Below are 12,103 nucleotides of genomic sequence, written 5' to 3' on the forward strand. Positions count from 1 at the left end.
TTCGGCCATACCGCCAATACAAAATGTGAATATAACCGAAGGAAGAAATTTGACTCTGTTGTGTAATGTATCTGGGATACCTCCACCAATTGTACTTTACGCGCACGCTGATTGGCTAGCTCGGAGCTAATTAGCCAAGTACTATTCACCTCCGAGCAGCCGAAGAAAAACAAGATGGCTTCCCTTTTCAAATAAAGTTACTCTTAAACAAATAAAGTTACTCTTTGGTCCGCTAGTTATTCAGCTTGTGTGGTATATACTAAAACAATTACAGTACCGCTCAAAAGTAAGTTACCACCGTCTCGCGAGACGCGCCTCGTTTCTTACGAGACTCGTCTCGAGAGAAATGAGACGAGTCTTGTTTCTCGCGAGTGCACTGGAAGTACCAATACTTCGCATTCGTCGGTATTCGAAACCGGTTTTGTGTATGAGACGTCTGTATCGTATCGTATTGATTAGCGCGGTAGACACGATTTCCATTGGGCGTTTTCCATTTACCAAAAATTTCGGAAATTTTCTATTGGGAATTAATTTACGTTTGAGAAAAGCGCGTTCCATTTGTCACAAGTCCCATTCGTTCACAGGCCCCTCTCTGTCGCTTCTCTGAATCTCCCGCAAATATTGGAGGCCTTAGTAAACTGTCCTGCTATTTTCTCGAACACGTCTTTCTTCGTCGCTTTCCCTTCAAACAAATGCTTATTATCGGCATATGTGGTTATGACAAGTCTGACATCTGCATCCTCCCATCTTTCTAGGTTTACGGTGGTAGAAACTTCACCTGTGAACGAAGAATTACAAAAGAACTTTTCAGAGTTGTTCATGCAACATTTTACGCGAGAAACGTGCACCGGCAAAAAAAGCTTCGAACAAGCAAGGATTTCTACCTACCACTTTTACATGCAGCAGATTCGTGCTGCAATAAATTTTCTCGATCTGGCGCTAGAACGTGGCAGGCAGAGCACTCGTAGTAGCCCTGAAATTTTGTTTGCAAAAAGCTTCCAGAAAACTGACCCTGATCAGCCGCCATTTTTGTTGAAACACGAGGAAGCCGAGGGAGGCCTGGCCGCTTAAAAGACCGCGAAAGGCATGAAACTGGTGATAAAGACGAGAGATCTGTAAATGGAACAAAAATTTCCCATCTGGAAGTTTCCACCGGGAAAGGGGGACTATCTTCTCAGGAATTCCGTTTATTCCAGGAAATTTCCAGTGGAACGAACCAGAAAGTCGTGCTCCATTTACATCCCAACTGGAATTTCCGGAATTTTTTTGGTAAATGGAAAACGCTCATTCTCATCAGCGATGTGTGTGTACCATGTGTGTATTATAAATTCTCAAGCGTCTATCAAAATTGGTTCATTTACATCGGCCAAACCTTTTTTTTTTATTTAAGTAAAAGTTGAAGGTATTTCAATCGTCGGCGGCAGCTGCTCTTGTTTACAAATATGTTTTACAGTCGTATCAATTCTCTTGGTTGTATAGATCTTAAAAAAAGGTTGTGTAACCCTAAATGTGATTCATACAGTTGTTAATCATAATGTTGAGTTTTGACACCCAATCTCCATGTTGCTATTAAGCCGCGATCGCGATCACCAAGTCAACACAGCAACGCAAAACTCGGCTAACTTTTTATTCAAAGATTGTGAACATGCGAAACCACGCTTTGATCATTCGGCTAACTTTTTATTCAACGATGTGTCTGGAAATGACCGGCAAACTTGTGAACATGCGAAACCACACTAAGTGATCACACGCTTGTGAACACACGCTTTGCACATGAAGCCTCGATTAACAGCAAATGAAGCCTCGACTAATTTTTTATTCAAAGGTTGTGAACACGAGAAACCGCACTTTGATAATTCACTTCACTTCAAACTTGTGAACGCTCGCTCGCTTTGCCCATGTAACCTTGACTAGCTTTTAATTCATACTTGCGTACACTTCAGAACACAAGCTTTAAATATGTGGAATTTCATACTTGTGAACATACGCTTTGAATACTGAGCCTCGACCAACTTTTTATCCATATTTGTGTAGGTAAAATGCCTTTTTTCTTTCACGCTTTCTCCACATGAAACCTCGCCGATCAACATTTTATTCAAACTTGTGAACATGCCACACCACGCTTTGATTATGAAACCTTGACCAAATTGTCATTCATATTCGTAAACAACTTTATTCAGACTTGTAAACATGCGACATGAAACCTTGACTAACATTTTATTCACATTTGTAAACATGTGAAACCACGCTTTGATCATGAACCGCGACTAACATTTTATTCAGACTTATAAACATGCGACATGAAACCTTGACTAACATTTTATTCACATTTGTAAACATGCGAAACTACGGTTTGATCATGAACCTTGACTAACATTTTATTCACACTTGTGAACATGCGAAACCACGCTTTGCTCATGAACCTCGACTAACATTTTATTCAGACTTGTAAACATGCGAGATGAAACCTTGACTAACATGTTATTCGCATTTGTAAACATGCGAAACCACACTTTGATCATGAACCTTGACTAACATTTTCTTCAGACTTGTGAACAAGCGACACCACGCTTTGATCATGAAACCTCGAATAACTTTTTATTCAAACTTGTAAACAACTCAATGATTCACAGTTGGAAGGGGGTTATAGGGAAATTGATAATGTTTCACGGGAACAGTCGTTGGGGAAGGAGGATAAAATATTTATGGGGGACGCATTAGTTTTGAAGCGTTCAAGTTGTAGTCTGGGAAATTTCGCCGCTAAGTTTTTAAGCGTTATCTTTAAGCCGTCGGAGTTAATCAACCGTAATTGTACTGGGACTCGGAGAAAGGGGCGGCTGAATGCTGCGAAAATGGGTATTGTAAAAGTATGCATTAAAACTCTATCCATGTACCCCAGCGCAAGAGGACATAAAGTGGAGGAAATGTGTTATAGCCATCGACAAATTTTTGCGAAGGAAAAAGCGGAATGGGCGGGAATGACAAGATAAAATAAGCTCTATTTTTAATCTTACTGTACTTAATTAATATATTTGAGTGCGCTAAAATCCACTTTCTTAGATTGAACCCTGACGGCCAGTTTGTGAGAAACTGAATTTATCAGTCTTTGAATCAGAGATCCCTCGCATTTACATCACGGTCTGTAAGATTGAGAGACAACAATTTAGTGTTGCGGATTTAAACGCACCCAAGTACAGTATTGCTGTTCGAAGGGAAAAGTTTCTGTTGTTATGAATGTATTTTAGAAAAGATCACGACTCTGAAGACTAGGTGGACAATGTTAATAATAGTTATGTGCAAATATGGTTATAAAAGTGCGTTTCCGTGTTCAGAAGTCTGCTACGTCTGCCTTGTATAAAATGTTTATTCACGCACCGCTGGCAATCTTTGCTGTCGAATAACAAAAATTCTATCTACCAAAGACAGAGTATTGTACCTTCTGAATCTGCTGAATCAACGACTTTTGCCAAATAGAACCAGCAATGTTTTTGCCGCGACGCTTTGCAAAACAAAAGTTCATTTGCGTAATCGACTCGTCAACGCGTGGCGCTAGACGGAACTTTCCCTCGCAAAAACATTGACTTTATGAAAACGTCGCATCACATTAACCTTATTAAAAACTCCTGTCTTCAAAGATATAGTATTTTGTCGCTTGAATGAACGATTTATGCGAAATAGAACCGGAGAGATCTTTAGTGTTTGCCTTGACACTTTGGAGAACAATAGCAAACGGCGCATCTGAGAAACCTTGATAAAACTCCTGTTTTCAAAGATATAGTATTTTGGCGTTTGAACGAACGATTTATGTCAAACAGAACCGAAGATATTTTTAGTGTTTGCTTTGATGCTACGTACAACAATAAAGTTTATTAACGTTATCGACTCGTCGACGCGTGCCGCTAGACAAAACTGAGTGTAGGTTTTTGTCGAGGGTCGAGGGTCGAGGGTAACATATCGAGGGTTGAGGGTCGAGGATCGAGGGTCGAGGGTCGAGGCTAAAGGGTCGAGGGTAATATTTTAAAAGAAGTTAATATAAAAAATATTAGTAATATTTAAATAAATATATAACGCTAGTTTGCGCTGGTCATCTCTTCAGTGCTTTCTCGCCTTGCGTGTGTTTTGTTAGCGTTTGAAGTCATTCTTCTGTTTTTTCTTTCTTTCTCACCCTATGGAAAAAATAGTAGAGCGTTTAGGGTACGAAGTTTCCTTCAATCCGCCTGGCGATTGCTTCTATGCCCCGGCGGCAAAGGCCTTAGGAAATTAAACGCAGAGCCTGAAGAAGGCGATCTTCGACTTTCTGAACAGCCACCAGTTTGATGTGAGTATTCAACTTATATAGCTAACTCTCGGACTACAGAGATAAGTTTGTCGTGTCAATTGGCAGCAATTTTTACTGGAATTCTCGGCCAAGATTCTTAACAATTACAAATGCTCATTCCTGCAGTTACGACATTGCAACCGGCCAACTTGATATTAATTGTTGGTATTTCAGCAATTTGCTACGCGTAGCTTAGAAATGATACCTCAAACAAAATATCGTACAGGCGATTCGATCTGATCTTTCTTGTCTGCGGTTGTCAGGACCTAAAATGCTTCCATTTTCCCCTTGAAATACGTGCATGTTGCATGTTACTAAGAATCATATCTTCATCGCACGTAGTGAAGATATATATGTTATTGGCCGGCTGGGAGGTCCGTATAGTGAAAAACTGACACCGAGGTCTTGAAAATGCTCCCCGAGGCCGCAGGCCGAGGGCAGCATTTTCAAGCCCGAGGTCACAGTTTTTCACTACACGGACCGACCTTAAGCCCTTAAATGGGTTTGTTTACACAACTTTGTCATTGAATTTGCTTACGCGCCGTCTACAAACCATTCGTACTTGAAGAATTCTAACGAGCGAACGAGCGAACGAGTGAGTAACTCGGATACTAGACAAAGAAAGATGTATTAAAGAACAGATTTATTTCGAACGTTAAATACTTTATGTTAGTTGCATTTAGCTCACCAGTTCTGTTCTTCAAAAGTGTTTTTCGCGGTGAAATTTGGTGGAAAGTTTGACGTTGTACTAAAAAAACATTTTTTTTTTTTTTTGTCAGTGTTTTCGTAGTTTAAATTCATATATGGCTCATTTGTTATCTCCCGAGAACGAGCATAATCTTTGCTTATTTGCCAGGCTTTCAAACAATATAATTTCTGGACTGTCTTCTTCTGAAAATGACCGACATCTTCGTATGTGAGGCGAGCATTCTGCATATTACGGCTCTTAGTACATTGTTCGGCGTTGTTCACGATAAATTCTCATCCCCAGTTTCCATTCTCAATGCGCAACCCTCCTTTTGGCCATGTAAATATCCTCTATAAATCTTACAAATCGTCTAAATTTTTTTTTTGCGTGACTCAATAAATAATTTACCCTCGACCCTCGATATGTTACCCTTGACCCTCGACCGTTGATAAAAACCTACACTCGACAAAACTTTCCCTGGCAGAAACTTTTAAGACTAATGCAAATGGTGAATCTCAGAAACCTGGATAAAAACTCCTGTCTTCAAAGATATGGTATTTTGGAGTTTGAATGAACGATTTGTACCATATACATTTAGAACCGGATATATCATTTTTTCAACAATTTCTGTGACCCTTTTTTGACTCCCATTTATAAACAATTGACTTGCCGGCACGTGGCGGGCAAGATTCGCAAATCAATTCTTTGCCCCCGTGATCTCATGAATTGAAACGCATGTAACTCTACTTGTAGTTTATGGAGATATAAAACCTTACTTAGCTATTTCTATGAACTATTTCCCTTGCTTCGTAAATTGTGGTTAAACGTAATCGTGTTCACTGACGACGGAAATTTAGTGCCTGAATATTATCACTACGAACATTCGTATGAATCGAGCGAATGATCGATGCATATCTTGGACGGTCCCATCGATTTGCCAACAAACTGCAGAGCAGCAATCGTTACACATATTCGGTTTTTTCCACGTAATATATGCCATACTAAACGCTTCAGTGATTCTCAAGAGAAACGAGACGCGTCTTGAGAGAAACGAGATGCGTCTTGAGAGAAACGAGATGCGTCTTGAGAGAAACGAGACGCGTCTTGAGAGAAACGAGATGCGTCTTGAGAGAAACGAGATGCGTCTTGAGAGAAACGAGACGCGTCTTGAGAGAAACGAGATGCGTCTCGAGAGAAACGGGAAACGTCTCGAGAGAAACGAGACGAGAGGTGGTAACTTACTTTTGAGCGGTACTGTATTCACCTCAGTGACGGTGAAAGTGATGGATATTTACCTCCAAAAAATTGCCTCATTCTGTTGATTTTGATTACTTTTGAGAACTTGGTTTTCTGTCATTTGGTGGAAAACATCACAAGATACAAGATGCAAGTTGGCTATGATGACATAATAACCACCTAATGTGACATCACTGTCTTACGTTGCTTATTCAAGAGGGTGCACAATAGGGTTCTCAGATCCCACTTTCCCGCCCATTATTTCCTGTTAATCCCGCCATCCCGCTCTTTTAGCCTGAAAATCCCGATCCCGCGTACTTTACAAAGACGTTTCTGCGTTAATGATTAATTTGTTACATTAATAATTAGTTTAATTATTAACACAGAAACTTTTTAAAAATAGATATCGCATAAAATATCAAAAAAGAATTCAATGGGTACCAGATAAGTAAGCACAAATGATTCTAACGTCTCTCTCTGTAAACGGTTTACTGTTTTGTTTTCTTTTGTTCACGTATCAGTGACAGAAAAAGATTGTACACTCCCATATTCAAGAGATGGCCCATAAACGCACTTGACAGTTTCTTTTAAAGCTTTCAGCGTCTTCACTTTCCTTGAAATCTGGGCTCAGAACTTTTCTTTCCGAATGAAGGCATTCCTGCTCGAGCATCCTTTTCGTAATACATGTATATGGTGACAGAATTCGTAATGCCGCATACTTCATTCGGAAAATCATTAGCACCGCCATTCGGTGAGGCCATCCTCGCCAAAACAAGCCATGCGCTCTGGAAAAGGTCGAAAGACTAGAAAAAGGAGAAAGGATCGGGGGGAATACAGACCCAAACATCGAAAATGTCAGAATGGACAGATGTCATTGATGTCAGAGGTCAACGCAAATGATAGCCCGCACAGTTTGGCGGTTTAAGCATTTTTTTAACGCAGCTTTGGCGCTCGTTATAGTGCGACTTCGCCGCTTAAAAAGCGCCAAGCTACACAGGCTACACAAATGATCGCAATAGGACTCAAAGACCTCCTACAGTCTCGTGCTACTAACGTAGTCAAGCGATAATGGATACGTTTAACAGAACCTGACAGGGTACAGAGCCGTTAATTGCTATTCATTACTTGAAACCTGACACAGCTATACGCACAAAAGGTTCGTTTCTGCCAGCTTGTGGTTTTTGCACTGGTCAATAACAATTTATGAGGTCACCTAGGAATTGAAATCCCGTATCCCACTCTGTTCCCCTTGCGAATCCCGCATCTCAACCCCATAAAAACACGAAATCCCGCTCCCACTCTTAATTGTAATTCCCGCTTCCCACCCCTTTTTTCAGCTCAAATCCCAAATATCACGGCGAAAAAAAGCCAAATCTCGCATCCCGCCAAACCTATTGGGAACCCTCATTAAAGGGAAACACTTTTGGACTTGAGTGTTTCCCAACTCACAATTATAAGGCTGTTTGTTTGAAGTTCAATCAATTCTCGATGTAGGAACCACTTGTTCAGGCCATTTAGGACGATGCCGGTTTTAGAAAGCTATAGATCAGTTCTCCGCCGCGGTTTTGATGTGTACGTTCGTGTTGATTTAGACTCCAATTTCATGTTAAAAGCAGTCTTTATTTAATTGTACGATTCATGACTCAGCGAAAAGACGGTGAATTTAGTCTTCCCGGCCTCAAGATAATCAGTGACAAGTCAAATTCTGTGGCTATGTTTTTGCAAATCCAGACAGATTTTGAAACTAAATGTCACGTAAGGACTACTTTTTCAATGAAATATAGAAGTAAATAGCTGATTCGACTGCTTACTATGCTTTTGTCGCCACGATTGGCTAATTTAACCCACAGTAAAGACATAGTGAGGTCATTTAGGTGAAATCGCAGAGGTTAAGCCTGTCTAAATTGGTGGCGCGAATCAAATGATCAATTTGTATAGGAAATCGATCTGTTCGAGAAACAATAAGGGATTAATTGTACGCGTGAACAGATCGAACTTTTTAGTAATTTCCATGAGTGGCTGCCGCACCCACGAGTAGAAATTAGAAAAAGTCTGATCTGTTCACAAGTACAATTAATCCCTTATTGTTTCGAGGAAAAAGATCGATTTCCTTTTAATAATACGGCACCCGTCAATACAGGCTTCTATCTGACGTCTTTTTTGTTATAGAGGGTTGCTAAAATAAAGCCACGATGTGATTGAATATTTTAGTTTTGTAACTTTGTTCCCAAAGTTCTCCATAAAATAATTTCTTTCTTTTGCAAACGAGACACAAAGACGAGCATGTCCCAAGTTTGCAACATGAAGTTGAATTTTATTGGCTTGAGAGCTGTCAAAACTCTGAACGCCTGAGCGACTTTTTAATAAATGACCTACAGGAAAGGAAGTGCACGTCGAAATGGTAGAAGTGTTACTTTACCGACAAAACTCGCATGAAAATGTATTTTTGGTCGTTTTTCTTACACTGCTTCTTCATAGCAAGCTTTTTGTTTGTCTGAGACGGAAAACCTGGAAGTTTTGCCCGACTCCATTGCTCAAATGTGACCGGTACAATTTAAATTTAATTGTTTAGCTATGGATACAATTTAGGATAAATTGGTCCGCGTCCAACCAATCAGAAGCGGGTATTTACGGTAGCAGTATTATTAAAGCTCTAATTGAGCTTTGTTTGGCTCGTTCGACTCATTTGTAGCGACTTCAACAGCTTGTACAGGCATGTTATGGCCTCTTTTAAGAGTACACGAGGCAGATAGCGCGCTCAGTACCACATAGCCTTATTTATGCACAATATCTGACCGATTTTCCAAAAACGTGCCCGCTATTTTGGTGCAACTTCTTAACACGGTTTTCATAAATCCAGTCGTATATAAAATTGGGGGGACCGGCGAGAAAGAAAGAAATTTACGAGAACTGAGATTAATACATGTACGTGAAATGGTTACTGTCGCAATTTTACTTTACTAGTGTTACAAGTATTACAGTGTAATTCATCGTGGATTTAAATGTTTAACTTTTGATGTCGTATGCTTTAGGAGGTGGGATTGGTGTATTTGGATCGAATTATGTTCACTTAATGAAATGCTTCCTTGTACACAAACGTTGTAATATGAACGGTATGATGGCCAAAACGTGGAGAACTAAGATACAGCTTATTAGTCTAAATTGGAGTTGGGGCTGACATGGACAATTACGTTTGAAGTATCTGCAATACCATTCAATTCTCCACTGTTGCTCATGATCAGTGATCCTCCAGTCCAAAATTTAGGAGAGACTTGTTTGAGACAACCCTAACAAATATTAAACTATTTTTTCCTACTTTTTAGACCTACCAGAGAATGTGCAATTAAAGACATCTGCAGCTGATAACAAAGCATGCGAAGGTGAAACTATCAGCATTAACTGCTCAGCTGATGTTGTTCCATCTGTCATATCTTATGAGCTGTTCGAGAGAGGCTCTGTGATATTAGACAAATCAGGAATGTGGAGCACTGCATTAAGTGAAGGAGTGTTCATCTACAGATGTGTGGCCAATAACTCTTTAGGATCAACAGAGAGTGGAAGTGTCACGGTAACTGTTAATGGTAAGTACAGTTTGCGTCTTGCTGTGTGCCAAGTAGTTTACAGTTTAGCTACAGGTACAGTGTATCCCAAAATGCGATGAGGTGTAAACTTTTACGTTTTGTATTTATTTACTTGTACAGTACCTTCAGCCATACAGCCAATACAAAATGAGATCATAAGAGAAGGAAGCAGTGTGACTCTGTCATGCAATGCATCTGGAACTCCTCCACGAATGGTGTCTTGGGTTAAAGTTGACAGTAATATACGTTTTAACACAAGTGATCTGGTGCTCACAGATATTAACAGAAGTGAAGCTGGAGAATACAGGTGTGAAGCCAGTAATGAGTGTGGCAATGCATCGGAGACGGCAACAATTGAAGTACATTGTAAGTATCAATTGACTCTTACTCGATGCATCAAATGTAATCAGTCATCAGAAGGCAGCTTTTCATTAACACAACTGGATATCTTAGTAAATTTCTTGGCCATCCTCTGATAAAAACAGGAACGTGAAGTGATCAAATTCTGCACACAGCACTTTGGAGAATGGGCACCACCATGGTATCTGGACATATTTAGGCAAAGCTTGTTTCTTAACGAGATAGTTTCTCTGAATAGGGTCAGACAATGGAAATAAAAAAAGGAAAAGAAAAAGGTGCAAAGTGAATATTAAATAATTATAGTTATAAATTAATAAATATTGAAAACAACAACAACAACAAAAAAAAAACAAGAGGCTTTTATGCACATTAAAAGAGTTTGTAGTTAGCAGTTGCTTCATGCGTATTTGTGATTAGAAGTGTTGATTGATTGATTGATTGATTGATTAGTAGCAGTTATGTGATTTTACACACGCGTTGTATTAAGCCATATTTATATTTTGTCTCCACTTCACAACGAATGAACACACAGCTAATAGGTAGATAAGTTTATTTGGGGAGGGCCTGGCAAGAACCAACCCAAACTACGTTACAGAAATTACAAGAACAAGAATCTACATAAATCATCCAATAACTGTTCGTCAGACAGGTCTAAACTGCTATCGGCGACCACTTGTACAATCTGTCCTTGTGGATTCTTCTGGTAGGAACCATGGCTCATGCTCCGGCGATTGGTAGCCTTTCCTACGGAGGCTTTACAAAGCTAAGACTGTCGATAGTGTAATAAAAATACCTGAAAAACTAAAATGAAAAAATTAAAGGGAGCTCTGAACAGGGTTGATTCAGAGGTCTAGATGACTATCACGAGCTACACTCCCCCTTATATACCCCTTTCTTTCTACCCATGATGCAACGGTCTGCAGCCCAGGCTGCGTTGCCGGCAAAATAGTTATTTCGGCCTTCTTCGCAAGTTTATTCATCAGAAATAACATTTTTTGTAATTGTAGACACGTGTAGAAGTTTTACGTGATAATTACATGTATATACTTGTTTGCAGACCCACCAGAAAATGTTCAGATCGAGAAATCTGCCACTGATAAGAAAGCATGTGAAGGTGAAACTATCAGCATTAACTGCTCAGCTGATGCTGTTCCATCTGAGATATCATATCAGCTGTTGGAGAATGGCTCTGTGGTATCAGCAGACACATCAGGAATGTGGAGTAGGACATTATCAAGTGGAGGAGTGTTCATCTACAAATGTGTGGCCAACAACTCTTTAGGATCAACAGAAAGTGAAAATGTTATTGTTACTGTTAATGGTAAACAATTATTTCTTTTAACGACTGAGTATTGTGTTGGATATATATATTTTTTAATATGAGTCTAAACAATGGCTAAATTTATTTATAACATAGCGCGCGCGCTAGTCCTCCTTAACTCCTATTGAGCGATCATGAACAAAATCTCTATATATGCACAGCCGTGCGTATATAAGATGACATGTGCAGTTTCAATTAAACTGCAAAATTTCGGTCGAATTTAGTGAAAGTTCCTTCTGTTTAAGTCTCGGCAATGTGAAGATTATTATGAACAATCCAAACTCTACTTCGAGCCTTAGACTTTTGCCAGGCTAAGATGTTTACTTTAACATGAGTATTTTGACTTTGTTTGCCAACATTTTCATCGAGTATTTTTGACTTTGTCTGCCTACATTTTCATTATAATTAATTCGAAGAAGCGAATTTTTCATTGACAATTTTAGAAACCAGGTTAAGCGTTTTCACTCAACCATTGCTCAACTGATTTTGGCATGTTAGGATCCTAATGAGCTTAATTTTTCTTCACCGTGCATTGTGGGAACTTTGTAGTCGATCACAAATTAGACATGTTTTAGTGCCCAAGTTGTTGTCGCCAGTTA

The 12,103-nt window shown here is 39.5% G+C and overlaps 1 protein-coding gene across 1 annotated transcript in view; it reads left to right on the plus strand.

Annotated features, from left to right (window-relative positions):
- LOC145492238 (uncharacterized) overlaps window positions 1-12,103 on the plus strand; it is a 213,475-nt gene that overhangs the window by 179,906 nt on the left and 21,466 nt on the right. Inside the window, 2 exon segments of the mRNA XM_081471595.1 lie at window positions 9,944-10,189; window positions 11,241-11,504. Coding sequence (XP_081327721.1) covers window positions 9,944-10,189; window positions 11,241-11,504 — 510 coding nt within the window.

This window comes from Orbicella franksi, chromosome 7 (genome assembly GCF_964199315.1).
Source record: "Orbicella franksi chromosome 7, jaOrbFran1.1, whole genome shotgun sequence".
Lineage (NCBI taxonomy): Eukaryota > Metazoa > Cnidaria > Anthozoa > Scleractinia > Merulinidae > Orbicella > Orbicella franksi.